Raw genomic sequence first — 27,192 nt, 5'->3', positions numbered from 1 at the left:
GTTCTTCTGCCTCAGCCTCCCAAGTAGCTAGGATCACAGGCATGCACCACCACACCCAGCTAATTTTGTATTTTTAGTGGAGACAGGGTTTTGCCATGTTAGCCAGGCTCGTCTTGAACTTCTGACCTCAGGTGATCCACCTGCCTCGGCCGCCCTAACTGCTGGGATTACAGGCATGAGCCACTGCTCCTGGCTGTCTCTACTATAAATTAAAAGAATGGTGTGGTAGTGCACACCTGTAGTCTCAGCTACTTGCGTGGCTCAGGTGAAAGGATTGCTTGGGCCTAGAAAGTCAAGGCTGCAGTGAGCCATGATCATGCCACTGCACCCCAGCCTGGGCGACAGAATGAGACTGTCTTAACAAAAAAAAAAAAAAAAAAGACTCAGCACCATGCCTCCCTGCTCTGGGAAGCCTTTTCTGAGCACTCATCAGAAACCAAGCATACTGTGTTATTTCCTAATGTCTTTTCCTGTGTCAGCATTTAATCTCCTTAATTAGATTGTAACCTTTGTAACCCCTCTGGTGTCTAGTGTGGCATGATGTCTTGCACATAGTAAGCACTTACTAAATATTAGCTGCTTCATTGGCTGTTGGTTAGGAAGTTGGAATAGGGAAAGAGATTTGTCATAGAAATATATCCAGAGATTTGAACTCTTTCCTGGAGGACAGAGACTATATTTTCCCCATCTCTTTATTTTGGGAACCAAAACATACCTTGCATGCAGTAATTCAGTTCTGCTCAACAGGCTTGCTTTTACTGTCTGCTGTGTGCCAGCATTCTGCTAGGCGCTTGAGATCCATAAGGGTTTATAAATGGATGAATGGGTTTGGTAGTTGTGCTTCCATTTCCCAACCTCTGTATGTGTACCTTTCATGCAGGTGGATTTCAGTGTGTTCTTTGGATGGCGGGCCTTAAGAGAAGAGTCCCAATGCACAGCCTCAGATACTTCATCTCCATGGTGGGTCTCTTCTCCAAATCAGGACTGCTTCCCTGGTATGCCAGAAATCCACCAGGATGGTCACAGCTCTTTCTGGGCACAGTATGTAAGGGAGATTTCACCCATGTGATAGCCACGAAGTGTCAGAAAGGACAAAAAAGTCAGAAGAAACCAAGTCATCTTGGACCACTAGATGGTTCCTGGCAGGAAAGGTAAAGGCCAGGCTGATGTCCTCTCTCCTTAGCAAGTCTCAATCTGTGCATCTACTGAAATTCTGTATTCCTAATGTAACTAATGTAGCATTACAAGGATTTGTGGGGCCACCTGAGGTAGGATACCCAGGGCAAATTTGAGGACGTCTGAAGAATATTGGTGGAAATGCTTTGGGGTTGCAGAAACCATTCTCTTTGTCTTTGAGTGTGTTTTTATCAGAAAGAAGATACTAATCTGGGACCTTGTCTTTAATAAGTCCAGGACAGGTTTGCTGAAAACCAGGAACCCAGAATGATACTAGATGGATTAGAGATGAGTAGTCCCATTGCAGCCATATAAGCACAAATATACCTCATTTATGCAACAAATGTATTTTCTAAATCAAATTATATTTTAAAAGCATTAGGAAGATAAGCTATTTAAAGAAACCCAACAGAGAAGCCTTTTGTAATATGATTAATTACCTCCTGATAAATCTGGATTTTTCTTATATTAGGTTTGCTCCATCTGTTCTGCTTTGTTAAGTAGACAACATCAAAATGGGCTGTTCTCCCAGACTCCATCTCCCTAGAGGGCATGAGAGTTAGGTCTTCTGAAAGTACTTATGAATAGTAGGTGCTCAGTACATATTTATATAATTAAAGAATTGCCTGAATTATTTTATTCCAGGCTGGCTGATGTTGTTACACCACTCTGGAGGTTGAGCTATGAAGAACAGCTCAAGGTAGGTGACCAGCCTAAGTCTGGTACTTCCATTTCCCAACCTCTGTATGTGTAAGAATGGTGCCAGACTCGTAGGAGGCTTGACTGGGCAGTTATTTATTTATTTATTTTTAATTTTAAGTTTTTTTGAGATGGAGCCTCGCGCTGTCACCCAGGCTGGAGTTCAGTGGTGCAATCTCGGCTCACTACAACCTCCACCCCCCCGGGTTCAAGCAATTCTCCTGCCTTGGCCTTCTGAGTAGCTGAGATTACAAGCATGTGCCACTATGCCCAGCTAATTTCTGTATTTTTAGTAGAGATGGAGTTTCAACATGTTGGCCAGGCTGGTCTTGAATTCCTGACCTCAGGTGATCTGCCTGCCTCAGCCTCCCAAAGTGCTGGGATTACAGGCGTGAGCCACCGCGCCGGGCCTTGACTGGGCAGTTCTATGCAGAAGCCCAAGCAGCTCCTTAAACTCATTATGCTATTGACTCCAAAATTGGAACTTTAGGCCAATTATATCTTCCTCACTCTAGACCCATAGATCCAAATGTGTGTTTCCTCTCTTTCTTGCGTTTTTGTTATACTTATAGCTCTGTGTATGTGAGTAGTAGTGCTCTTGCTGTTTCACATGTAGCTGTGCTTTCCAACATGGTAGCCAGTAGCCATATGTGGCAATTTAAATTTGAATACAGTCAGTTCTACTGCTTAATTCTAAATAAGCTCTACTGCTTATTTAGAAAAGAGAAATTTATTCTAACTAATTGACATATTAGGGAAAATTTGAGAATAATGCAAATTTCGTGTTTACTTAGAAGTAATTTTGTCCATGAGAAACGCTAGATGAAAGGAGACCATACTCAGCTGAACCGAGCTATTTAAGAACATATAAAATGAATGCATGCACATACCTCAAACATCTACCGGCTCCCTCAGTTCCCCCAGTGTGTTTGTTATAAGCCATACCCATCCACATCCGGTGTTAGAACTTTCCATCTGACTCACATAGCCCTCTTTTTATGACTTCGTGATAACTCCAAGTTGCAATTCTTTTTTTTTTTTTTTTTCTTTTTGAGGTAGAGTCTGGCTCTGTTGCCCAGGCTGGAGTACAGTGGCGTGATCTCAGCTCACTGCAACCTCTGCCTCCCGGGTTCAAGTGATTCCCCTGCCTCAGCCTCCCCAGTAGCTGGGACTACAGGCACATGCCACCATGCCAGGCTAATTTTTATATTTTTAGTAGAGACAAGGTTTCACCATGTTGGTCAGGATGGTCTTGAACTCCCGACCTCAGGTGATCTGTCTGCCTCGGCCTCCCCAAGTGCTGGGATTACAGTCGTAAGTCACTGTGCCTGGCCCAAGCTGCAGTTCTTCTGATACCCACTTCCATAAGCAAACTTGGTCATTGTCAGGGTAAAGTGTTATCCTTATTGTAGTATTCATGTTTCTTTCTTTTCTTTTTTTTTTTTGAGATAGTGTCTCACTCTGTTGCCTGGCTGGAATGCAGAGGTGTGATTACAGCTCACTGCAACCTCTGCCTCCAGGGCTCAAGGGATCCTCTCACCTCAGCCTCCCTAGTAGCTGGGACTATAGGCGTGTACCACCATACCTGGTTAATTTTTTGTATTTTTTGTAGAGACAGGGTTTTGCCATGTTGCACAGGCTGGTCTCGAACTCCCGGATGCAAGCGATCCACCTGCTTCAGACTCCCAAAATGTTGGGATTATAGGCATGAGCCACGGTGCCTAGGTTACTATTCATATTTCTTTTTTTTTTTTTTTTTTTTTTTGAGACGGAGTCTCGCTCTGTCGCCCAGGCTGGAGTGCAGTGGCCAGATCTCAGCTCATTGCAAGCTCCGCCTCCCGGGTTTACGCCATTCTCCTGCCTCAGCCTCCCGAGTAGCCGAGTAGCCGGGACTACAGGCGCCCGCCACCGCGCCTGACTAGTTTTTTGTATTTTTTAGTAGAGACGGGGTTTCACCATGTTAGCCAGGATGGTCTCGATCTCCTGACCTCGTGATCCGCCCGTCTCGGCCTCCCAAAGTGCAGGGATTACAGGCTTGAGCCACCGCGCCCGGCCGACTATTCATATTTCTTAACCACTTGCCATGTACAAAACAGTGTTGCTGTTTTTATTAGGTTCTTAATCTTTTCTGTGGGTGTTACTGATAAAGTTTTGGAATGTTGTATGCCTAATCCTGTTTTTCCCATGAGCCTTGAGATCTTTTTGTGCGTGATTTTGCATAGTGTGGTATAGGAACACTTATGTCATATTATAGCAGGGCTGACTCTTAAGTTAATTAAAATTAAGATTAAAAATTTAGGTCCAGGTACAGTGGCTCGCGCCTGTAATCCCAGCACTTTGGAAGGCTGAGGCGGACAGATCACCAGGTCAGGAGATCTGAGACCATCCTGGTTAACACGGTGAAACCCGTCTCTACTAAAAATACAAGAAAAATTAGCCAGGCGTGGTGGCACACTCCTGTAATCCCAGCTACTCGGGGCTGAGGCAGGAGAATCACTTGAACCCGGGAGGCAGAGGTTGCAGGTAAGCGGAGATCACACCACTGCACTCCAGCCTGGGCGACAGAGTGAGACTCCATCTCACAGTAAAAAAAAGAAAAAAAGAAAAAAAGAAAAAAAAATTTAGGCTGGGCATGGTGGCTCACCCCTGTAATCCTAGCACTTTGGGGGGCTGAGGCAGGCAGATCACTTAAGCCCAGGAGTTTGAGACCAGCCTGGGCAACATAACGAAACCCCATCTCTACTAAAAATACAAAAAATTAGTCAGGTATGGTGGCATGTGCCTGTAGTCTCAGCTACTTGGGAGGCTGAAGTGGGAGGATCACCTGAGCTTGGGAAATCAAGGCTGCAGTGAGCCAAGATCTCATTACTGCACTCCAGATTGGGTGATGGGAGTGAGACCCTCTCTTTAAAAAAAAAATTAAAAAAAAATTTAGTTCTTCATTGCTACTGACCACATTTCAAGTGTTCAATAACCACATATGGCTAGTGGCTACTGTATATGTAGAACACAGTGCAAACAGAACATTTCCACTGTGGAAAGCTCTACTGGACAGAACTGACATATACCTTGAGTGTTCAGTCTGAAAGGGCAGATAAATTGATGAGCTTACACAAGAGCTCATTCTTGACCTTTCCTCATTATCTTTTTAGGTCTGTTTTTGTTCCTTCATTCTGGATTCCTCATCTGTTGAGACCATGAGTCAAGAATCTGTGGAACACTCTTCTTTTGTACTGTTTGTTTTCCATTCTTTGCGGTGAAGCCACAGAAGTATTTCATTTCTTTTTTTTTTTTTTTTTTTTTTTTTTGAGACGGAGTTTCGCTCTTGTTGGCCAGGCTGGAGCAGTGCAATGGTGCGATCTCGGCTCACCACAACCTCCGCCTCCTGGGTTCAAGCGAATCTCCTGCCTCAGCCTCCCGAGTAGCTGGGATTACAGGCATGTGCCACCATGCCCCTCTAATTTTTGTATTTTTAGTAGAGACGGGGTTTCTCTATGTTGGTCAGGCTGGTCTCGAACTCCTAACCTCAGGTGATCCGCCCGCCTCAGCCATCCAAAGTGCTGGGATTACAGGCGTGAGCCACCATGCCCAGCCAGTATTTCGTTTCATTGCTTATATTCTTTTGCAGGTGAAATTTGAAGCTCAGAAGAAAATTTTACAAAGACTAGAGTCTTACATCCAAATGCTCAATGGAGTCAATGTGACAACGGCTGTACCCAAATCTGAGAGCCTCCCTTGTCTTCTCCATCCTATTATACCCTCTGTAAGCCCCCACCTCCCTATTCCTTATCTATTAAATCCCCTTAATGCTAATAACATCAACTAATATTTACTGGGTACTTGCTGGGGACCAGGCCCTATGCTAAATGATTATCATGTATCACTGTCACATTTTACTGTTTATAATAACCTAGAGGGATAGATACTACCATTTTATAGATGAAGACCTTGAGGCCCAGAGAGATTGAGTAATTTTCCCAGGACACACATCTAGAAAGGGCCAGAGCTGAGATTCACACTCAGGTCTATCTGATAGAGAGCCCATTGTATCAACCACTCCACTATTACCTCCCTAGAAAGGTTCCAAACTTTGGAAACCTTTCTCCCTGCCACCCCCACGCAATTTGCCCATGTAACATTGGAAACCTTTCTAATGTGGCCTCAGAGGAGTGGAATTTCATTTATGGTAGGGGTCAGCAGACTACAGCTCTTAGGCCAATTTTGTCTTGCTGCCTGATTTTGTAAATAAAGTTTTATTGGAACACAGCCAAGCTCACTTGTTTATGTATTGTCTATGGCTGTTTTTGCACTGTGATGGCAGAGTTGAGTAGTTGCAACAGGGACCATATGGCCTGCAAAGCCTAGATTATTTACTCTTTGGCTCTTGTCATAAGTAGTTTGTTGACTCCTGCTTTTTGGCAAGATTGAAACTCCCCTTCTTGACTGTCTTGATCTTCTTAGCCACAGACTTTCACATATGCCATACCTTCCAAGCAAACTTTGTTTGTCCTCATCCAGAGAACATTCCCGCTTTCCCTTTATTGTTATCCTCCTTGGTTTCATTTGACCTCTTGTCACCCTCCTCTCCAGCCTGTCATCAATGGTTACCGAAATAAGTCCACCTTCTCTGTGAACCGAGGTCCAGATGGCAATCCAAAGACTGTGGGGTACTACCTGGGAACTTGGAGAGGTCAGTTGAAGGTTGTACAAACCAAAGACTGAAGAGGAATGAAAGGGCGCAGAGAAGTGTCAGTAGAAGTGGAAAATACGGTGGCCTTAAAGAAGAAGATTAAATTGGAAGTCTTTGATGCAGAACGTGATCATGAGGTTGATTGTGGATACTTCTGATGGGTAGTCATCGTAACACAGTGATAGAAAACGCAACCCTCGCCCTTTCTTCCTCTAAAAGCCATATGCCTGATACCTAGTAAACACTTAGTAAATGCTGGCATTGTTGCTGCTGCTGTCTCATCATCATTGTTGTCATCATCATTTTATGCTGCTTTCTGCAGTGAGAGCAATGTCTTTGTTAGAGTTGTCTTCCTATTTCACGTCCCCATATCTCTGAAAATTATTTCTGTGGTAAATCTACCTTAAAAGAATTGGTAGGGGAGCTGTGTGTCGGTGAGGGGAATCACAGTGGCATATTTCCGATACTTAATTTCAGTTATCCATTCCCAGATTCCATTCCTGAGCTTTCTTTTCTTTTCTTTTCTTTTCTTTTTTTCTTTTTTTTTTTTTTGAGATGGAGTCTCGCACTGTCACCCAGGCTGGAGTGCAGTGGCATGATCTCGGCTCACTGCAACCTCCACATCCCAGGTTCAAGTGATTCTCCTGTCTCAGCCTCCAAGTAGCTGGGATTACAGGCATGCACCACCACACCCAGCTAATTTTTATATTTTTAGTAGAGACGGTTTAGTTTCGCTATGTTGGCCAGGCTGGTCTCGAACTCCTGACCTCAGGTGATCCACCTGCCTCACCCTCCTCAAGTGCTGGGATTACAGGCATGAGCCACTATGCTTGGCCCGTTCCCAAGCTTTCTGTTTGCCCATTTTCAATAAATCCACTTGAAATACCATCATTTGATGTTAGTCACACTGTTTAATATCCATATGTCTTAAACTGCTGTTCGTTAGGGCATGGACTTGACTTTTTTCCATCCTGTGTGCTGAATTACATGACTATGTGATGTCAGTGTTCTATTATTCAGTAATAGAAAAATGAAACCCATTACATTTTATTTCCCTCTTAAAATCTGAACAGAAAACAGACGTTGTCATATAGCGCATGTGTGGCATGAGAGAAAATATTGAGGAGTAGCTTCATAAAGAATTAGCTGCTTAATGGCTAGACCAGGAAATAATTAGGTTTTCTCTGAAAAGTGGCAATGAGATTGTATTTGCTTTTTCATATCTACATATGCCACTTTGACGATGGAAATTTGAGTTGCCAGGCATTTTCTTTTAAATAATCTTTGAGAATAAAACCATGTAAATTCTTTTTCTTTCCATAGATGGGAACATTGTCTGCGTGCGGTCTAATAATCTGAAAAACATCCCTGAGAAACACAGTCAAGTGGCACAGGTAAAATGGAACAAGAGCTGGTTGAGGATGACCTGGGGCGTTGTGGTCTACAACAGCAACATCCTTGACATTTTGATAATAGAGCCAATTCTAGTGCTAGAGGGAAGGAGGGGCTCTGTACTGAAAGCATACCTTGTAACTGTGGAGAGAACATTGCTAGGTTTTCATTTCAGGGAGAGTGGAGGGGGAAGAGAGAACTGTGTCCATTATTGTAAATGTCAGGCATCCAAGGACATTTTCATAGTAGGGATGTATTAGGAAGAAGTGCTGATGAGGGCACTATAGCAAGTGTCAGGTGTCTGAAGTATTTGGAAGGCTAGTGTTTTCAGCAGAACAGAATTGAGGAATATGAGGTGAAGTGGTGATAAGCTAGTACATCATGAGCTTGGCCTCTGAGACATTTCTTTACTTCTTTCTTTCTTTCGTTTTTTCATTCTTTCATTCGTTCTTTTGTTCGTTCTTTTGTTTGTTCTTTCTTTCGTTCTTAGATGAGGTCTTGCCATGTTGTGCAGGCTGGTCTCGAACTCCTGGCCTCAAGCAATTCTGCCACCTTCTGTATCCCAGAGTGTACTGGGATTATAGGCATGAGCTACCGTGCCTGACCTCTGAGACACTTTTTTTTTTTTTTTTTTTTTTTTGAGACAGTCTCATTCTGTCGCCCAGGCTGGAGTGCAGAGGCATGATCTCGGCTCACTGCAACCTCTACCTCCCGGGTTCAAGCAATTCTCATGCCTCAGCCTCCCAAGTAGCTGGGACTACAGGCCCATGCCACCACACCCAGCTAATTTTTGTATTTTTAGTAGAAATGGGTTTTTACCATGTTGGCCAGTCTGGTCTTGAACTCCTGACCTCAAGTAATCCACCCGCCTCGGCCTCCCAAAGTGCTGGGATTACAGGTGTGAGCCACCGTGCCTGGCTTTTTTCTAGTTCTTTATGTCAAATTACTGTGTCCCTTGAAATAATTCCACTCTTTGTAGTTAAGCCACTAACTGGATACTTGATACACAGGTTCTTTTTTTTCCATTTTGCTTTCAAATTTTACAGATCTTTTTACATTTAAATTTTGTTTTATACTTTAAAAAAATATTTACATGGTTCCAAACTCAAGTCTACAAAATAAAGGTATATTCAGAGAGGTCTAGCTTTCATCTCTGACCCCTCTACCCAGTTCCCTCCCTCCCATGGGTAACAATTTTTTTTTTATTTTTGCTGATTTCAGAAAATGTAGGCCGGGCATGATGGCTCATGCCTGTAATCCCAGCATTTTGGGAGGTTAAGGCAGGTGAATCACTTGAGGTCAGGAGTTCGAGACCAGCCTGGCCAACATGGCTAAACCCCATCTCTACTAAAAGTACAAAAATTAGCCGAGCATAGTGACGCACGCCTATAGTCCTAGCTACTCAGGAGGCTGAGGTATGAGAATTGCTTGAACCTGGGAGGCAGAGATTGCAGTGAGCCAAGATCGCACCACTGCACTCCAGCCTGGGTGACAGAGCGAGACCATGTCTCAAAAAAAGAAAGAAAGAAAGAAAGAAAGAAAAATAAATGTAGGCCAGACACGGTGGCTCACGCCTTTAATCTCAGCACTTTGGGAGACTGAGGCGGGCAGATCACCTGAGGTCGGGAGTTCGAGACCAACCTGACCAACATGGAGAAATCCTGTCTGTACTAAAAATACAAAATTAGCTGGACGTGGTGGCGCATGCCTGTAATCCCAGCTACTTGGGAGCTTGAGGCAGGAGAATTGCTTGAACCCGGGAGGCAGAGGTTGTGGTGAGCCAAGATCATGCCATTGTACTCCAGCCTGGGCAACAAGAGTGAAACTGTCTCAAAAAAAAAAAAAAAAGAAAAAAGAAAGAAAATGTTAATAGATATTTGTATCTTCCCCCTTTCATAGTTAAAAGGCAGCTTACTATAGACATTGTTCTATATCTTGACTTTTTTTCACAGAATAATATACTTGACTTTTTTATAGTTGCATAGTCCATTTTATATCTTTTTGTTTTTATTGGCATGAATAATTACCTCATTTTTCCATTTGCTTTGTTTTATTTCTTCTCTTTCTTTCTTTCTTTTCTTTTCTTTTCTTTCTTTCTTTCTTTCTTTCTTTCTTTCTTTCTTTCTTTCTTTCTTTTCTTTTCTTTTCTTTTCTTTTCTTTCTTTTCTTTCTTTTCTTTCTTTCTTTCTTGTATACGAAGTCTCGCTCTGTTTCCCCAGCTGTGGTGCAGTAGTGCAGTAGCGAGATCTTGGAGCACTGCAGCCTCCACCTCCCAGTTTCCAGTTCCAGTGATTCTCCTGCCTCAGCCTCCTGGGTAGCTGGGATTACAGGCACATGCCACCATGCCCGGCCCATTTTTGTATTTTTAGTAGAGACGAGGTTTCACCATGTTAGCCAGGCTGGTCTCGAACTTCTGACCTCAGGTGATCCACCCACCTTGCCCTCCCAAAGTGCTGGGATTACAGGTATGAGCCACCGCACCCAGCCTGCTTCATTTTCTATAAGCCGATTGCTAATTTCTTTCTTTTTTTTTTTGAGATGGAGTTTTGCTCTTGTTGCCCAGGCTGGATTACAGTGGCGTGGCCTTGGCTCACTGCAATCTCTGCCTCCTGGGTTCAAGTAATTCTCCTGCCTCAGCCTCCCAAGTAGCTGGGATTATAGGGGCCCACCACCACTCCCAGCTAATTTTTGTAATTTTAGTAGAGATGGGGTTTCACCATGTTGGCCAGGCTGGTCTTGAACTACTGACCTCAGATGATTCATCCACCTCGTCCTCCCAAAGTGTTGGGATTACAGGTGTGAGCCACCGTGCCTGGCCTCCAATTTCTTTCCAAATGCGTTATAAGATCTGTCAGATATTCATCAATATTTTCCATATGCTCAAAAGCTTCAGTTGAAGTTTTTCCCTGAAGACCTTTTTCCTGAAGTCTGCCATCCTAGGCTCAACCTGTCTTCTGCATGGCTGTTATCCTGGGGCTTCTTTTGCTAGTCTCTAGTCTTTTTTTTTCTTTTTTTCAAGACGGAGTTTCAGTCTTTTTGCCCAAGCTGGAGTGTAATGGTGCAATCTTGGCTCACTGCAACCTCCACCTCCCGGGTTCAAGCGATTCTCCTGCCTCAGCCTCTTGAGTAGCTGGGATTACAGGCACCAGCCACGACGCCCAGCTAATTTTTTTTCACAAAAATAATTTTATTTTTTTTATTTATTTATTTTTTTGAGATGGAGTCTCACTCTGTTGCCCAGGCTGGAGTGCAGTGGTGCAATCTCAGCTCACTACTACCTCTACCTCCCGGGCTCAAGCAATTCTCCTGCCTCAGCCTCCTGAGTAGCTGGAATTACAGGCATGTGCCACCACGCCCAGCTGATTTTTTGTATTTTTGGTAGAGGGGTTTCACCGTGTTAGCCAGGATGGTCTCGATCTCCCGACCTCGTGATCCACCCACCTTGGCCTCCCAAAATGCTGGGATTACAGGTGTGAACCACTGCGCCCAGCCCCTCTCCCTGATTTTTTTTTTTTTTTGAGAGGGGTCTCACTCTGTTGCCCAGGCTGGAGTGCAATGGTGTGATCTCAGCTCACTGCAACCTCTGCCTCCTGTGTTCAAGTGATTCTCCTGCCTCAGCCTCCCGAGTAGCTCAGATTACAGGCGCCTGCCACCACACCTGGCTAATTTTTGTATTTTTAGTAGAGATGGGGTTTCACCAGGTTGGCATGACTGGTCTTGAACTCCTAACCTCAAACGATCTACCTACCTTGGCCTCCCAAAGTGCTGGGATTATAGGTGCCCCCAGCCCCCTCTCCTTCATTTTCTATGTGCTCGCTATTCTTCCTATTAGATTTGGGGAACTTATGGATTGCTTCTGTCATCTTCTGCTCATTTCTCTCTCCTGTTTTTCATCTCTTTGCCTTTTTGTTCTTTTTGTAAAATTTTATTGACCTACGTACTAACAGCTTTATTGAATTTGTCTCTATCATTGTGTCTTTAATTTTCAAAAGGTTTTTCTTGTTCTCTAATTGCTCCTTTCGTATAGCATTCTGTTCTTTTTTAGTAATGTAACATTAACGTATCTTTCTATTTGCTTTTTTTTTTTTTTTTCTGTGACAGTTTTGCTCCTGTTGCCCAGGCAATGGGCAATGGCGCGATCTTGGCTCACTGCAACTTCCGCCTCCTGAGTTCAAGCAATTCTCCTGCCTCAGCCTCCCAAGTAGCTGAGATTACAGGCATGTGCCACCACGCCTGGCTAATTTTTGTGTTTTTAATAGAGATGGGGTTTTGCCATGTTGGCCAGGCTGGTCTTGAACTGCTGACCTCAGGTTATCTGCCCACCTTGGCCTCCCAAAGTGCTAGCATTATAGGCGTAAGCCACCGTGCCTGGCCTCTGTTTGCTTTTTTTCCTGTTAGAAGTGTCTGTTCTCTCCTGGATTTTTTTCTTGTGTATTTGCTTTGGGCATTGTCTTTTATAATGGAGGTGTTAACCAAATAGCTGGTAATACTTGGCTGGCTGTTCATATTTAAGAGTGAGGCCTTAGGACCAGTGTGGTGGCTCATGCCTGTGATCCTAGCAGTTTGGGAGTGTGAGGTGGGTGGATCACTTGAGTTTAAGAGTTCAAGACCAGCCTGGGCAACGTGGCAAAACTCTGTCTTTACTAAAAATACAAAAAAATTAGATGGGGGTGGTGGCACTCACCTGTAGTCCCAGCTCCTTGCAGGGCTGAGACAGGGGGATTGCTTGAACCCAGCAGGTTGAGGCTGCAGTGAGCTGAGATGGTGCCACTGCACTCCAAACTGGGCGATAGAGCAAGACACTGTGTCAAAAAAAAAAAAAAAAAATAGTGAGGCTTTGACCAGTTAATAGTTCATCTTGAGTGGGTTTACTGATTCTTGGATTTACTGCTGGTAATTGTGGACAAGTCTTCCATGTCTCTGTCTCTTGAGTTATTTTCTCTGGGGTTATTCAGTCCCTACAAAGAATTATATTCAAATCTGCCTGGCTACTGGCCTTCTGGAATAAGGTATAGAAAGGGGCCCAGATCTCACACCATTAAGAATGCAGATTTATGCTGGGCACTGTGGCTCACACCTATAATCTCAGCACTTTGGTGGGCCGAGGCGGGCAGATCACAAGGTCAGGAGTTTGAGACTAGCCTGACCAACATGGTGAAACCCTATCTCTACTAAAACCACAAAAATTAGCCAGGCGCAGAGGCAGGTGCCTGTAGTCCCAGATTCTCAGGAGGCTGAGGCAGGAGAATCGCTTGAACCCGGGAGGCGGAGGTTGCAGTGAGCCGAGTTCACGCCACTGCACTCCAGCCTGGGCAACAGAGGGAGACTCCATCTCAAAAAAAAAAAAAAAATGCAGATTTATATAGACTTTTCCTGCTTCCATCTCTCTACCACCGTCAGTGTGCCTGGTATCTCCAAGTTCTGAACTTTGATGGGTTCAGTTTCTCCTGAGAAAAACATCTTCAGTCTCCTGGTAGAGGAAGATGGAAGTTTTTGATAGGATGAAGACATTTGCCAGTTTTTGTTTGTTTGAGACAGAGTCTCAATCTGTCGCCCAGGCTGGATGGAGTGTAGTGGTGTGATCTTGGCTTACCGCAACCTCCACTTCCTGGGTTCAAGTGGTTCTCGTGCCTCAGCCTCCCAAGTAGCTGGGACTATAGGCACGTGCCACTATGCCCAGCTAACTTTTGTATTTTTAGTAGGGACGGGGTTTCACCATCCTTAGTTGGCCAGGCTGGTCTCAAACTCCTGACCTCAAATGATCCACCAGCCTCAGCCTCCCAGAGTGATGGGATTACTGGTGTGAGCCACTGCATCTGGCCAACATTTCCCAGTTTTGTGTCCAGACTTTTTAGCCAAACCCTGAGTTTAGTCATGCATCTTACCCCATCTCAGCTTCCTGCAGTATTTTGCACCTTTAAGTGTGAGCCTTACCAGGATTGTGTAGAGCAGATAAGCCTTTTGACTTACCAGATCCACCTCTGTGGTCACTCCAGATATAGCTTCCTTCACCTTGCTAAGTCACTTGTCACTTCACTCTGCTGTCCATCTTCTGAGATTTTACTGAGTTTGCTTTTCTGTTGTCTTCTCTCCCATTATCTTTGTTCTTTCATTTATTTATTCAACAAGTAGTTTTGCACCCCTATAAGTGCAAGGCACTATTCTAGATGCTTAGGATACAGTAATGAAGAAAATAAGTTCCCCTCCCTTGTGTAATTTAAATTTTAGTTGTGGGGGAGACAGTTTTTTTTAAAAAACAGTAAGTAAATCGTATGATATGTTGAAAGTTGATAAGTGCCATGGGAAAAAATAGAGTAAGGAGGATAAGAAGTTTTGGGGGCTGGAGGAAGTATGGGTTATAATTTTATTTATTTATTTATTTATTTATTTATTTATTTATTAGAAAGAATCTTGCCCTGTCGGCAGGCTGGAGTGCAGTGGCATGATCTCAGCTCACTGCAACCTCTGCCTCCCAGGTTCAAGTGGTTCTCCTGCCACAGCTTCCCGAGTAGCTGGGACTACAGGCGCGTGCCACCATACCCAGCTAATTTTTGTATTTTTCGTAGATATGAGGTTTCATCATGTTAGCCAGGATGGTCTCGATCTCTTTCTTAACCTCGTGATCTGCCTGCCTCGGCCTCCCAGAGTGCTGGGATTACAGGCGTGAGCCACTGCACCTGGCCCTTATTTGTTTATTTATTTTCAGATGGAGTCTCGCTCTGTTGCCCAGGCTGAAGTGCAGTGGCATAATCTTGGCTCACTGCAACCTCTGCCTCCCGGGTTCAAGTGATCCTCCTGCCTCAGCCTCCCAAATAACTGAGATTACAGGTGCGTGTCACCACATCTGCTAATTTTTTTTTTTTTTTTGAAATGGGGTCTCACTCTGTCACCTAGGCTGGAATGCAGTGGCATGATCTTGGCTCACTACAACCTCTGCCTCCCGAGTTTAAACAATTCTCCTGCCTCAGCCTCCAGAGTAGCTGGGACTACAGGTGTATGCCACCGCACCTGGCTAATTTTTTTGTATTTTTAGTAGAGACGGGGTTTCACTATGTTAGCCGGGATGGTCTCGATCTCCTGACCTTGTGAACTGCCTGCCTCGGCCTCCCAAAGGGCTGGGATTACAGGTGTGACCAGCTAATTTTTTATATTTCTGATAGAGACGGGGGTTTCATTATGTTGGCCAGGTTGGTCTCGAGCTGCTGACCTCACGTGATCTACCCACCTCTGTCTCCCCAAGTGTTGGGTTTACAGGCATGAGCCACCACACCCGGCCTGGATTGTAATTTTAAATAGGGTCAAGGTAGGCCCCATTGAGAAAATGATATCTGAATAAAGCAATGATTCTCAACCGAGGGCAGTTTTGTCCTGCAGGAAACATTTGGCAGTGATGTCTGGAGACATATTTGGTTGTCATCACTGGGGCATGGCTGGGCGGTGGTGTTTGCATCTACTGGGTAGGGGCTAGCAATGCTGTTGAACATCCTACAATGGCTGGACACAGTGGCACGCACATGTAGTTCCAGCTACTCACAAGGCTGAGGTGGTAGAGGATTGCTTGAGCCCAGGAATTTGAGGATGTAGTACACTATGATTGTATCTGTGAATAGCTACCGTACTCCAGCCTAGGCAACATAGCAAGACCTCTGTCTCTAAAAAATGAAAGATCCTACAGTGTATGGATCAGCCCCCTACAATAAAGCATTTTCTTTTCTTTTCTTTTCTTTTTTTTTTTTTTTTTTTTTTTGAGACGGAGTCTTGCTCTGTCGCCCAGGCTGGAGTGCAGTGGTGCGATCTCGGCTCACTGCAGGCTCTGCCTTCCAGATTCACACCATTCTCCTGCCTCAGCCTCCTGAGTAGCTGGGACTACAGGCGCCCGCCACCATGCCCAGCTAATTTTTTGTATTTTTAGTAGAGACAGGGTTTCACCGTGTTAACCAGGATGGTCTTGATTTCCTGACCGTGTGATCTGCCCACCTCAGCCTCCCAAAGTGCTGGGATTATAGGCATGAACCACTGCACCTGGCCAATAAAGCATTTTCTGCCCCCAAATGTCAGTAGTGCTGATGTTGAGAAACCCTGGAATAAGGACTTAAAGGAAGTGAGGGTGTTAGCCATGCAAAGGTCTGAGGGAAAAGCATTTTAGGCAAAAGAAAGAGCTATTGCAAAGACCTCAAGACGAGAGTGTGGCTGGCTTTTTGGAGGAACTGACAGTAGACCCAGGCAAATGAGAGGAAGAATAGTAGAAGATGAGGTGAGAGTTAATGGTAGTGACTTTGGCTTTTATTCTGTGTATTAGTCTCTTCTCACATTGGTGTAAAGAACTTCCTGAGACTGGGTAATTTATGAAGAAAAGAGGTTTAATTGACCCACAATTCCACATGCCTGGGGAAGCCTCAGAACACACTATCATGGTGGAGGGGGAAGCAAGCACATTTTACTATGGTGAAGCAGGAGACAGAAGAAGGGGGAAGTGCCACACACTTAACAAACAACCATATCCTGTGAGAACTCCATCACCAGAACAGCAAGGGGAAGTCCGCCCCCATAACTCAATCACCTTCCACCAGGCCACTCCCCCAATGTGTGGGGATTACAGTTCGAGATAAGATTTGGGTGAGGACATAGAGCCAAACCACATCATTCTGAATGAAATGGAGAACCGTCAGAGATTTTGATGGGGTGAAGGAGGAATGTCATGATATGGTTTAATGATCACTCTGGTTGTTGTGTAGGGAATGGATTATTGGTGGTGGCATGGTTGGATAGAAGCAGGGAGACCAATTGAGGGAAGCTGTGCAGCAGTAATCCAGGTGAGAGATGATGTAGATCAATCAGTAGTAACAGTGGAGATGGATATACATTGAGGCTAGAACAACAGGATTTCCTGATGGATTGAATGAGAGGTATAAGAGACAGAGAGAAGTGACTGGGTGCGGTGGCTCACACCTGTAATCCCAGCACTTTGGGAGGCTGAGTTGGGCAGATCACCTGAGGTCAGGAGTTCGAGACCAGCCTGGCCAACATAGTAACATAGTGAAGCCCCATCTCTACTAAAAATACAAAAATTAGCTGGATGTGGTAGTGGGCACCTGTAATCCCAGCTACTGGGGAGGCTGAGGCAGGAGAATCGCTTGAATCCAGGAGGCGGAGGTTGCAGTGAGCCTAGACCATGCCATTGCACTCCAGCCTGGGTGACAAGAGCAAGACTCTGTCTCAAAAAAATAAAGAGAAGTAAAAAATGGCTCCAACAAGGACATTTTTTGGAGGTAATGAATGTGTTTAGTACCTTGGCTGGTGGGGGTTGGTATATGTATATGCCCAAGTATATGTATATGTCCAGGCTCATCAAAATATATACATAAAAACAGGTGCAAATTTTATGTATCAATTATACCTTAATATAAAAAAATGAAAAAAATGGCCCCCGGTGTTTTGTGTAGAGCAAGCGGAAGAATGAAGTTACTGTCAACTGAGACTGGAAAGACTGGTAGAGCAGATTTGGGTTGGAGGAGATGAGTAGTTCAGTTTTGGTCATGTTGTATTTGAGGTGCCTATTAAACATCTGAATGGATATGTTAAGTAGTTAGTTGGCTATATTAGACTGAAGTTCAAGAGAGAGAAATCCAGGAATTGTTAGCATGTAGATGTCATTTAAAATTATGAGGCTGGCAAGAGATCACCAAGGGAGTGAGAGTAGATAGAAAAGTGAAGAGGAACAGGGACCAATCCCTGGGGCACTCCCATTTTAAGAGGTTTGGAAGAAGAGGAAGAACCAGTAAAGGAGACTGAGAAGGGACAGTCAGTGAGGTTGTAAGAAACAGGAGTCGGCTCACGCCTGTAATCCCAGCACTTTGGGAGGCCAAGGTGGGCCGATCACAAGGTCAGAAGATCAAGACCAGCCTGACCAATATGGTTAAACCCTGTCTCTACTAAAAAAAGACAAAAAACAAAAAAAAGCACGAAAATTAGCTGGGCTTGTTTGCGCTTGCCTGTAGTACCAGCTACTCAGGAGGTTGAGGCGGGAGAATCGCTTGAACCTGGGAGGCAGAGGTTGCAGTGAGCCGAGATTGTACCACTGCACTGCAGCCTGGCAACAGAGTGAGACTCCTTCTCAAAAAAAAAAAAAAAAGAAAGAAACAGGAGTAAGGTTTCCCTGGGAGCCAGAGGAAGAAAGTAAACAGAGAAGGAGTGGCTTTTCACCTGTGCCCAATGCTTGCTGATAGGTCAAGGAAGTGAGGACTTAAAGTTAACCATTGGACTTCATAACAAGGAGGTCATGTTATGTGACCAGGTTAATGTGAACTGTTCTCGCAGAGTAGTAGTGACCTGATTCAGCTGGGTGAGTAGAAGAATGGGAGGCAGTGAATAGGCTCAGTTCTTGTGATGAGTTTTATGACAAAGAGGAGCAGAGTTGGGGAATATAGGGTCAAGAAGATTCCTCTTTTTTTCTGCTTAAAATGGGAGAGTAAAAGCAATCTGATAGTATATTGATGGGAATGATCCAGTACAGAGCGAAGGCAATGATGGTGCAGGAGAGAGAAGGGAGAATTGTTGGAAACAATGAACCTAAATAAGCTTATGCCTTTTTAATCCCTTTGTTTCATTTTAGTAGGATTTAGTAGGACTTTCATTTAGTAGGCGTTTTAGGTGGAATATTCTGTTATTTTAACCAGAAGTTCCCTTTAATCTTAATACTTACTTAAGCATTCCCATATAAGAATAGGAGTTTCAGTTTCCATCTTACAATGAAGAAACCAAGGCCCTAGGTCATACAGGGGAGAAGCTGTACTTCATATTTACCCATTATCCTTTAGGTCAAGCTCAGTTTTTCAATTGCCATCCTTCCAGAGCCTATATGAATTTTTTTTTTTTTTTTTGGAGACAGAGTTTTGTTCTATCACCCAGGCTGGAGTGCTATGGTGTGATCTCGGCTCCTTGCAACTTTCACCTCCTGGGTTCCAGCGATTCTCCTGCTCAGCCTCCTGAGTAGCTGAGATTACAGGTGTGCGGCACCATGCCTGGCTGATTTTTGTATTTTTAGTAAAGAAGGAGTTTCACCATGTTGCCCAGGCTGGTCTCGAACTCCTGACCTCAAGTGATCCACCCACCCACCTTGGCCTCCTAGAATGCTGGGATTATAGGCGAAAGCCACTGCACCAGGCTTTATATGATATTTTTTGCTTCCAAAAAGCATTCCTTTCTAACCAGCCAGTAAACAACAGTTGAACTAGTCTTTCTTCTTTCCTCTCCATCTCTTCTTTCTTTCCTTGCTTTCCTCCCTCCCTTTCTTCTCTCTCTCTCTCTCTCTGTCTCTCTTTCTTTCCCTCCCTCCCTTTCTTCCTCCTCCTTTCCTCTCTTCTCCTCTCCTCTTTTCTTTTCTTTTATTTTTCTTTTGATTGAGTCTCACTCTTGCCTAGGCTGGAGTGCAGTGGCACAATCTCAGCTCACTGCAACCTCCACCTCCCAGGTTCAAGCGATTCTTCCTCCTCAGCCTCCCAAGTAGCTGGGATTACAGGTGCCCGCCACCACACCTGGCTAAATTTTGTATTTTTAGTAGAGACGGGGTTTTGCCATGTTGGTCAGGCTGGTCTTGAACCCCTGACCTCAAATGATCTGCCCACCTCGGCCTCTCAAAGTGCTGGGATTACAGGCAGGAGGCATCACGCCCAGTGGAACTAGGCTTTCTTTAAATCACCAACCTTAAAATTTGAAAACTATGTTGAGTAAAAATCAAGGATATCTTATGTGAAATTATAGCAAAAGTGATCAGGTACAACCTTAATTGATCTTACCTCTCAGGTAGCGCTGTTTTGTGGTATAATTCCCCCTTTACTACATAATTTGTGGTTTGTTTGTAAATACACTGGACCCAGAACACATGCATTGTGAGAACAAAAGGACCTAGTAAATCAGATGGTGTTTCCTGTTATGGCAGCAATTGGCTTTTAGGATTTTTGAGATCATAACAACTAAATCAGGATTGCATTTGACTTGTATATACCAGGAGGAAATGGAGGATCTGACTAAGCTATAATATAGTTGGTACTCGGTTATATGAAGAAATATAGAAATGATGTGCTTATATCAGGACATTAAAAGTAAGAGTGGAATCATAGCAGCTTAGTAATACATTAGGAATTCACAGAAAGGGAAGATTATTTTCCGTAAATAAATTGGAGTTCTAAGTAAGAATACCTTTCCTGTTCAGTCATTCATACAATTTTTCAATAATATTTATTGAACACATATGTCAGACTAAGGAAACAACTCGCTTCATGGAGCCTACAGTTCGGAATGTAATTGATAGCATCCTCTGTAAAGTCACAGGGCAAGAATCATGAATCTTTCTTTTTTGTTTTTCTGAGACAGAGTCTCACTTTGTTGCCCAGGTTGGAGTGCAGTGGTAAGATCTTGGCTCACTGCAGCCTTGACCACCTGGGCTCAGGCCATCCTCCCACCCCAGCTTCCCAAGTAGCTGGGGCTACAGGCGTGTGTCACCATGCCTGGCTAATTGTTGTTGTTGTTGTTGTTGTTGTTGTTTTGAGATGGAGTCTCTGTTGCCTAGGCTGGAGTGCAGTGGCATGATCTTGGCTCACTGCAACCGCCTCCTGGGTTCAAGCAGTTCTCCTGCCTCAGCCTTCCGAGTAGCTGAGATTACAGGCGCCCACCCTGATGCCTGGCTAAATTTTGTATTTTTAGTAGAGAAGTGGTTTTGCCATGTTGGCCCAGTTGGTCTCAACTCCTGACCTCAAAGTGATCCACCCGCCTTGGACTCCCAAAGTGCTGGGATTATAGGCTTGAGCCACTGCACCCAGCCTATTATTTTAATTTTTTGTAGACAGGCCATGTTGTCCAGGTGGTCTTGAACTCCTGGACATAAGCAGTCCTCCCACGTTGGCCTCTCAAAGTGCTAGGATTACAGGTTTGAGCCACTGTGCCCGGTCAGTCATGTTTCTTTTTTTTTTTTTTTTTTTGAGACCGAGTCTCGCTCTGTCACCCAGGCTGGAGTGCAGTGGCCGGATCTCAGCTCACTGCAAGCTCCGCCTCCCGGGTTCACGCCATTCTCCTGCCTCAGCCTCCCGAGTAGCTGGGACTACAGGCGCCCGCCACCACACCCGGCTAATTTTTTTTTGTATTTTAGTAGAGATGGTGTTTCACCATGTTAGCCAGGATGGTCTCGATCTCCTGACCTCGTGATCTGCCCCTCTCGGCCTCCCAAAGTGCTGGGATTACAGGCTTGAGCCACCGCGCCCGTCCTAATCATGTTTCTTATATCACTGTATTTGTCTGCAAGGGCTGCCATTACAAAATACGGCAGACTGAGTGGCTTAAAGAAATTTATTTCCTCCTTGTCTGAAAGCTAAAAGTCTAAGATCAGAGTCTCTGCTGGTTTGGTTTCTGCTGAGGCCTCTCTCCTCGGCTTGTATAGACACCTTCTTGCTATGTCACATGGTCTTTTTCTTTGTGTACCCAACCTTGGTGTCTCTGTGTGTCCACATTTTCTCTTACAAAGACAGCAGGCATGGTGCGGTGGCTCACACCTGTAATCCCAGCACTTTGGGAGGCCAAGGCGGGAGGATCACCTGAAGTCAGGAGTTCGCAACCAGCCTGGCCAACATGATGAAACCTTGTGTCTACTAAAAATACAAAAATTAGCAAGGCTAGGTGATGGGCATCTGTGATCCCAGCTACTCAGGAGGCTGAGGCAGGAGAATTGCTTGAACCCGGGAGGCAGAGGTTGCAGTGAGCCGAGACCATGCGACTGCACTCCAGTCTGAGCAACAGAGTGAGACTCCGTCTCAAAAAAAAAAAAAGACATCAGTGAGATTGGATTAAGTCCTGCCTTAACGGCCTCATTTTAACTAAATCACCTATTTAAAGGCCCTGTCTCAAAATATAGACACATTTTGAGTACTGGTGGTTAAGGCTTCAACATAGGAGTTTTTGGGGGACACAGTGTAGCCGCAAACCATCACCTAGCATGAATAATCAGCTGTGAAACTTGCTAGTTTTGCTTGTGTAATAATTTGGTTCTCTTCCTAGTACTATGAAGTATTCCTTCGACAGTCTCCATTGGAGCCCTGCCTTGTATTTCATGAAGGTGGATACTGGCGTGAGCTCATAGTCCGCACCAATAGCCAAGGGCACACAATGGCTATCATCACTTTCCATCCCCAGAAATTAAGTCAGGTGAGCCTCACAAGATGTTAAGCAACCATCACTTTTACTACTACTATTACTGTAATTGTTTTTTTTGAAGTTTCAGGGCATATAGCAGAAACTGTACATCCACAGAGTATTTGTGTTGATTGGGGAGAGGAGTTAGAGATGAGGAGAAGATGGCAAGGATACTATTTAACCATACTGCTCGCATAATCAAACCACAGAGACTGTAGCTAGGCTATGTGAGAACTCCCAAGTAATTTCACAAGAACTTTGCCCATGGTAGTAGTTGCTCTTCCAAATCCAAATGCCAGTTCACAATAGAGACTGCAATGTCAGAGAATTTCATAACCCAAATAGTACTTTACATTTGTCATGCACTTGGTGCTTTCAAACATACCTGTGTTAAAACATTCCTATACTTATATGATCATCTCAACAAACTTGTAAGGTAGGCAGGAGGAGAGAGATTGTCACCCTCATTTTACACCTGAGGAAATGGAGGCATAGAAATACCCAAGGTTAAAGAATCAGTAAATAGCAAAGCTAGGATTTGAACCCAGGCCCTTTGACGCCTGGTGTTTTTAACCCTATTGTTCCTACACGGTTTATTGGCAGTATATCCTGGTATCAAGCTAATACTTAGGCTCTCTGTAGTTATGTAAGAATTTTGTTTTTTATTTTTATTTTTTGAGACAGTGTCTTGCTCTGTTGCCCAGATTGGAGTGCAATGGTGCAATCATAGCTCACTGTGGCCTCAAACTCCTGGGCTCAAGCAGTCTTCCTACCTCAGCCTCTTAAGTAACTGGGACTACAGGCATACATCACCACACCTGGCTAATTTTTTTTTTTTTTTTTTTTTTGAGACAGTCTCGCTTCTTCGCCCAGGTTGGAGTGCAATGGCATGATCTCAGTTCACTGCAACCTCCGCCTCCCTGGTTCAAGCAGTTCTCCTGACTCAGTCTCCCAAGTAGCTGGGATTACAGGCACGTGCCAGCACACCTGGCTAATTTTTGTATTTTTAGTAGAGACGGAGTTTCACCATGTTGGCCAGGCTGGTGTCGAACTCCTGACCTCAACTGATCTGCCTGCCTTGGCCTTCCAAAGTGCTGGGATTACAGGTGTGAACCACCACTCCTAGCCTTTTTGATTGCTTGTAGAGACAGGATCTTGCTATGTTACCTACGCTTGTCTTACACTCCTGGGCTCAAGCAGTCCTCCTACCTCAGCCTCTCAAAGTGCTGGGATTATAGGCAAGAACCATCATGTCTGACCTGCTTTATGTTAAGTGTTATTTATAATAAGATTTGTGAAATGTCTTCGTGTCTGATTACTGCAGGGCTGATTACTATAGAGCTTAGAGAGAAAATTTGTTAGAGATGAGTCTTTGCTTAACTACCAATTTTGTGGTCTGGGCAGGAGGAGCTCCATGTTCAGAAGGAGACTGTAAAGGAATTTTTCATCAGAGGTCCTGGAGCAGCCTGTGACTTGACCTCACTTTACTTCCAGGAAAGGTAAACCTGGGACAGCCAAATAGGCTGATGGCTTGCCAGACCCTTGGTTTATGGATTGCCAATGCAGGGTTGCTGATTGATGGTGGAGGATATTGGCTAAATGGTTCTGGCCCTTGTACACCAGCCGGGTCTGGGAACACAGGCCAGAATGTAGATGTGAGAGTGTCCACATGGACTTTCATCCCCTGACGGGGAAACCCTTGCAGAGCTCTCAGGGCCATGGCAGGGACTGTGTCTCCTAGCTGAGATGCTGGGGCCTCCCTGTCTACCCAACCACTAGTGATGTGATGGTCTGCCATTTCAAGATGCTTTCTTTTTATTTTTTTTCTTTTTTTTTCTGAGACTGAGTCTCGCTCTGTTACCCAGGCTGGAGGACAGTAGTGCAATCTTGGCTCACTGCAACCTCCACCTCCTGAGTTCAAGTGATTCTTCTACTGCAGCCTCCTGAGTAGCTGGGATTAAAGGCATGTACCACCACACCTGGCTAATTTTTGGATTTTCAGTAGAGATGGGGTTTCACCATGTTGGCCAGGCTGGTCTCAAACTTCTGACCTTAGGTGATCCCCCCGCCTCGGCCTCCCAAAGTGCTGGGATTACAGGTGTGAGCCACCACGTGCAGCTCAAGATGCTTTCTTCTTTTATTCTTTTCCAGTACCATGACCCGTTGTAGCCATCAGCAGTCTCCCTATCAGCTTCTGTTTGGGGAACCCTACATCTTTGAAGAACTTCTGAGCTTGAAGATCCGCATCTCTCCAGATGCCTTTTTCCAGATTAACACTGCTGGTGCAGAGATGCTGTATCGGACTGTGGGGGAGCTGACTGGAGTGAACTCTGACACCATCCTTCTTGACATCTGCTGTGGAACTGGCAAGTGGAAGCCCAGGGCAGAATCTGCATGCTGCTCAGCTCCCAGGGCCCTTGTAGCTTGCAGAGGTGGTCAGGGAGAGGTAGTGGTAGTGGTGCAGGCGTAATCTTATTGGTCTAAAACCCTAAAATTGCAGCCAAGTGTGGTTGCTCATGCCTGTTATCCCAACACTTTGTGAGGCAAGGCAGGAGGATTGGTTGAGCCCAGGAGTTAGAGACCAGCCTGGGCAACATAGTGAGACCCCATCTCTACAAAAAAATTAAAAATTAGCTGGGCATAGTGGCATGAGCCTGTAGTCTTAGCTACTCGGGGGGCTGAGACAGGAGGATTGCTTTAGCCCGGGAAGTCGAGGCTGCAGTGAACTGTGTGCCATTGCACTCCAGCCTTGGCTACAGAGTGAGACCCTGTTTAAAACAAACAAACAAACAAACAAACAAAAAAAGACAAAACAAAAAACAAACAAACTACCACACCCAAACCCTAAAATGCTGCCTCCTTCTTCTCTTTTACTTCTTCAGGTGTGATTGGCCTCTCTCTGGCTCAGCATACATCTCAGGTCCTCGGGATTGAATTGGTGGAGCAGGCAGTGGAGGATGCAAGATGGACTGCAGCCTTCAATGGTACACAGTTTACAGTCTGTGTAGAAATTAAGGGATGCAGTTGTTTCCGTGCTATGGAAAGAATTGTGTGGGAAAGGACAACTACTGTATCCCTGACCCACAGGGAGGAAGGGAGGGAATTCTGGAGTGGTCAGAATGGTTTTCTGGAATAGATCCTCATGGTTTTCTGGAATAAGTACCAATATCTAACGCTTTTCCTATCCAGAAGAGGAGCCTAAAGGAAGGTACATGTCTAGCTGATAGGAAGAAAAGTTGCAAAACTTTGGACAGAATAGAAGAATCTCCTTGACATTAGACTCATGAGGCCTTATAGCATAATACAATAGGTTTCAAACCTATATTTTAAGCAACAAAATCTTTTCTTCAAACACAGTCTTCTGTCAAACTGCAATATAGAAAATAGATCATCTTGCTCCCACTACTTCACCTCCAGAATGCTCCTGAGGCATTTGGTGAAAATGTCTGATATGGCAGGAAGAGCACTTGAGCAAAAGTCAAGATTCTCGTCTTGGTATAGGTCCTTGCACGCTATGTGAGTTGTAAAGTTGTAAAATAGCAGGCATGGTGGCTCACACCTGTAATTCCAGCACTTTGGGAGGCTGAGGCGGGTGGATCACAAGGTCAGGAGTTCAAGACCAGCCTGGCCAAGATGGTAAAACCCTGTCTCTACTAAAAATACAAAAATTAGCCGGTCGTGGTGGCAGGTGCCTATAATCCAAGCTACTCGGGAGGGTGAGGCAGAGAATTGCTTGAACCTTGGAGGTGGAGGTTGTAGTGTGCCGAGATCGCGCCACTGCACTCCAGTCTGGGCAACAGAGCGAGACTCCATCGCAAGAGACAAAAAAAGTGTAAACACTAGTTGCTCAAGCTGAAAGGCTTACTGAGATATTCTAAGGGAAAGTACTTTGGAAAAAATGAAGCGGGTCTGTCCAAAAGCACTTCTTTCCTTGTTACTTGGAGTGATGCTAGATCCAAAGGGAAGATGGCAGAGCCCTTGGCTCCTGTGCATTTCTGTGAAGCTGAAGCTTTCCCCCACTGCTGGGCTTGAGTTATGTCATGTGGGCCTGTCTTCCATAGGCATCACCAACTCTGAATTTCACACTGGTCGAGCAGAGAAGATTTTGCCAGGGCTACTAAAGTCAAAGGAAGATGGACAGTCAGTTGTTGCTGTGGTGAACCCAGCCCGTGCCGGACTGCGTAAGGATGAACAGCTATTTTGATGTTCCCAGTATTATCCACCACTTTGGTTCTTCTTTTCCACACCATGCTATGGGTACTTTCAGTGGGCTGGCTCTGAACCTGTTTCCCCTCTATTTCTAATCAATCCTGAGTTCTGGTCAGTTGGAGGTTTGTGATAACAGAGACCATAGTAGTTAATTATACTAATAGCAAGGTATTTCTTCCTTCAGATTACAAGGTGATTCAAGCCATTCGAAACTGCAGGGCCATCCGCACGCTAGTTTTTGTTTCCTGCAAGCTCCATGGTGAATCCACTAGGAATGTCATTGAGTAAGTCTTGACTTCTGTTTAAAATTTTTTGTTCTGATTATCAAAGTCATTCATGCTTATCGTGCACACAGTTGGAAAGTGATTTGAGCTTTCAAGTCATGAGAAGTGTAAAGAAACAGAAACCAAAAAAAAAAAATACCACCTTCAAGACTCAATTACAGTGCTGGGTCAGGAATGAGGCAAGTCAAGTACTTAGTTTGGGTGCAAAATTTAAGAATGTGTCAGCCGGGTGTGGTGGCTCACGCCTGTAATCCTAGCACTTTAGGAGGCCGAGATGGGTGGATTGCTTGAGCTCAGGAGTTCAAGACTAGCCTGGGCAACGCAGTGAAACCCCATGTCTACTATAAAAATACAGAAAATTAGCCAGGCATGGTTTGTGTGCCTGTAATCCCAGCTACTTGGGAGGTTGAGACAGGAGAATCGCTTGAACCCGGGAGTGTTAGGATTACAGGTGTGAGCCACCATGCTCAGCCTTCATGACATTTTCCAATTAGTTATTGCCAATCTGGTGTACAGCTACCTTACTCTATTATTAGTTTTATTCATTTTTTAGTTGGTTCT

The 27,192-nt window shown here is 44.7% G+C and overlaps 1 protein-coding gene across 14 annotated transcripts in view; it reads left to right on the top strand.

Annotated features, from left to right (window-relative positions):
* The window catches only part of LOC116268528 (tRNA (uracil(54)-C(5))-methyltransferase homolog), an 81,632-nt gene that overhangs the window by 9,755 nt on the left and 44,685 nt on the right, over window positions 1–27,192 (top strand). For 3 of the 14 annotated variants that reach the window (XR_004181399.1, XR_004181400.1, XM_031661678.1), the window contains exons 2-14: window positions 881–1,151; window positions 1,822–1,876; window positions 5,028–5,105; window positions 5,504–5,638; window positions 6,466–6,565; window positions 7,889–7,959; window positions 16,693–16,770; window positions 22,004–22,150; window positions 23,543–23,637; window positions 24,290–24,504; window positions 25,021–25,122; window positions 26,200–26,319; window positions 26,532–26,631. Coding sequence is in view for 12 of the 14 variants with exons in the window: in XM_031661678.1 (XP_031517538.1) it covers window positions 904–1,151; window positions 1,822–1,876; window positions 5,028–5,105; window positions 5,504–5,638; window positions 6,466–6,565; window positions 7,889–7,959; window positions 16,693–16,770; window positions 22,004–22,150; window positions 23,543–23,637; window positions 24,290–24,504; window positions 25,021–25,122; window positions 26,200–26,319; window positions 26,532–26,631 (1,544 nt within the window). In the remaining 2 variants the exon portion in view is untranslated. The remainder of the gene's footprint in view (window positions 1–880; window positions 1,152–1,821; window positions 1,877–5,027; window positions 5,106–5,503; window positions 5,639–6,465; window positions 6,566–7,888; window positions 7,960–16,692; window positions 16,771–22,003; window positions 22,151–23,542; window positions 23,638–24,289; window positions 24,505–25,020; window positions 25,123–26,199; window positions 26,320–26,531; window positions 26,632–27,192) is intronic. The other 11 variants (XM_031661682.1, XM_031661680.1, XM_031661679.1 and 8 more) reach the window with 11 other exon arrangements.

The sequence above is a fragment of the Papio anubis genome, unplaced genomic scaffold (genome assembly GCF_008728515.1).
Source record: "Papio anubis isolate 15944 unplaced genomic scaffold, Panubis1.0 scaffold226, whole genome shotgun sequence".
Taxonomy (NCBI): Eukaryota; Metazoa; Chordata; class Mammalia; order Primates; family Cercopithecidae; genus Papio; species Papio anubis.
The sequence above is the reverse complement of the archived record's forward strand: the minus strand, read 5'-3'. Positions and strand labels throughout refer to the sequence as shown.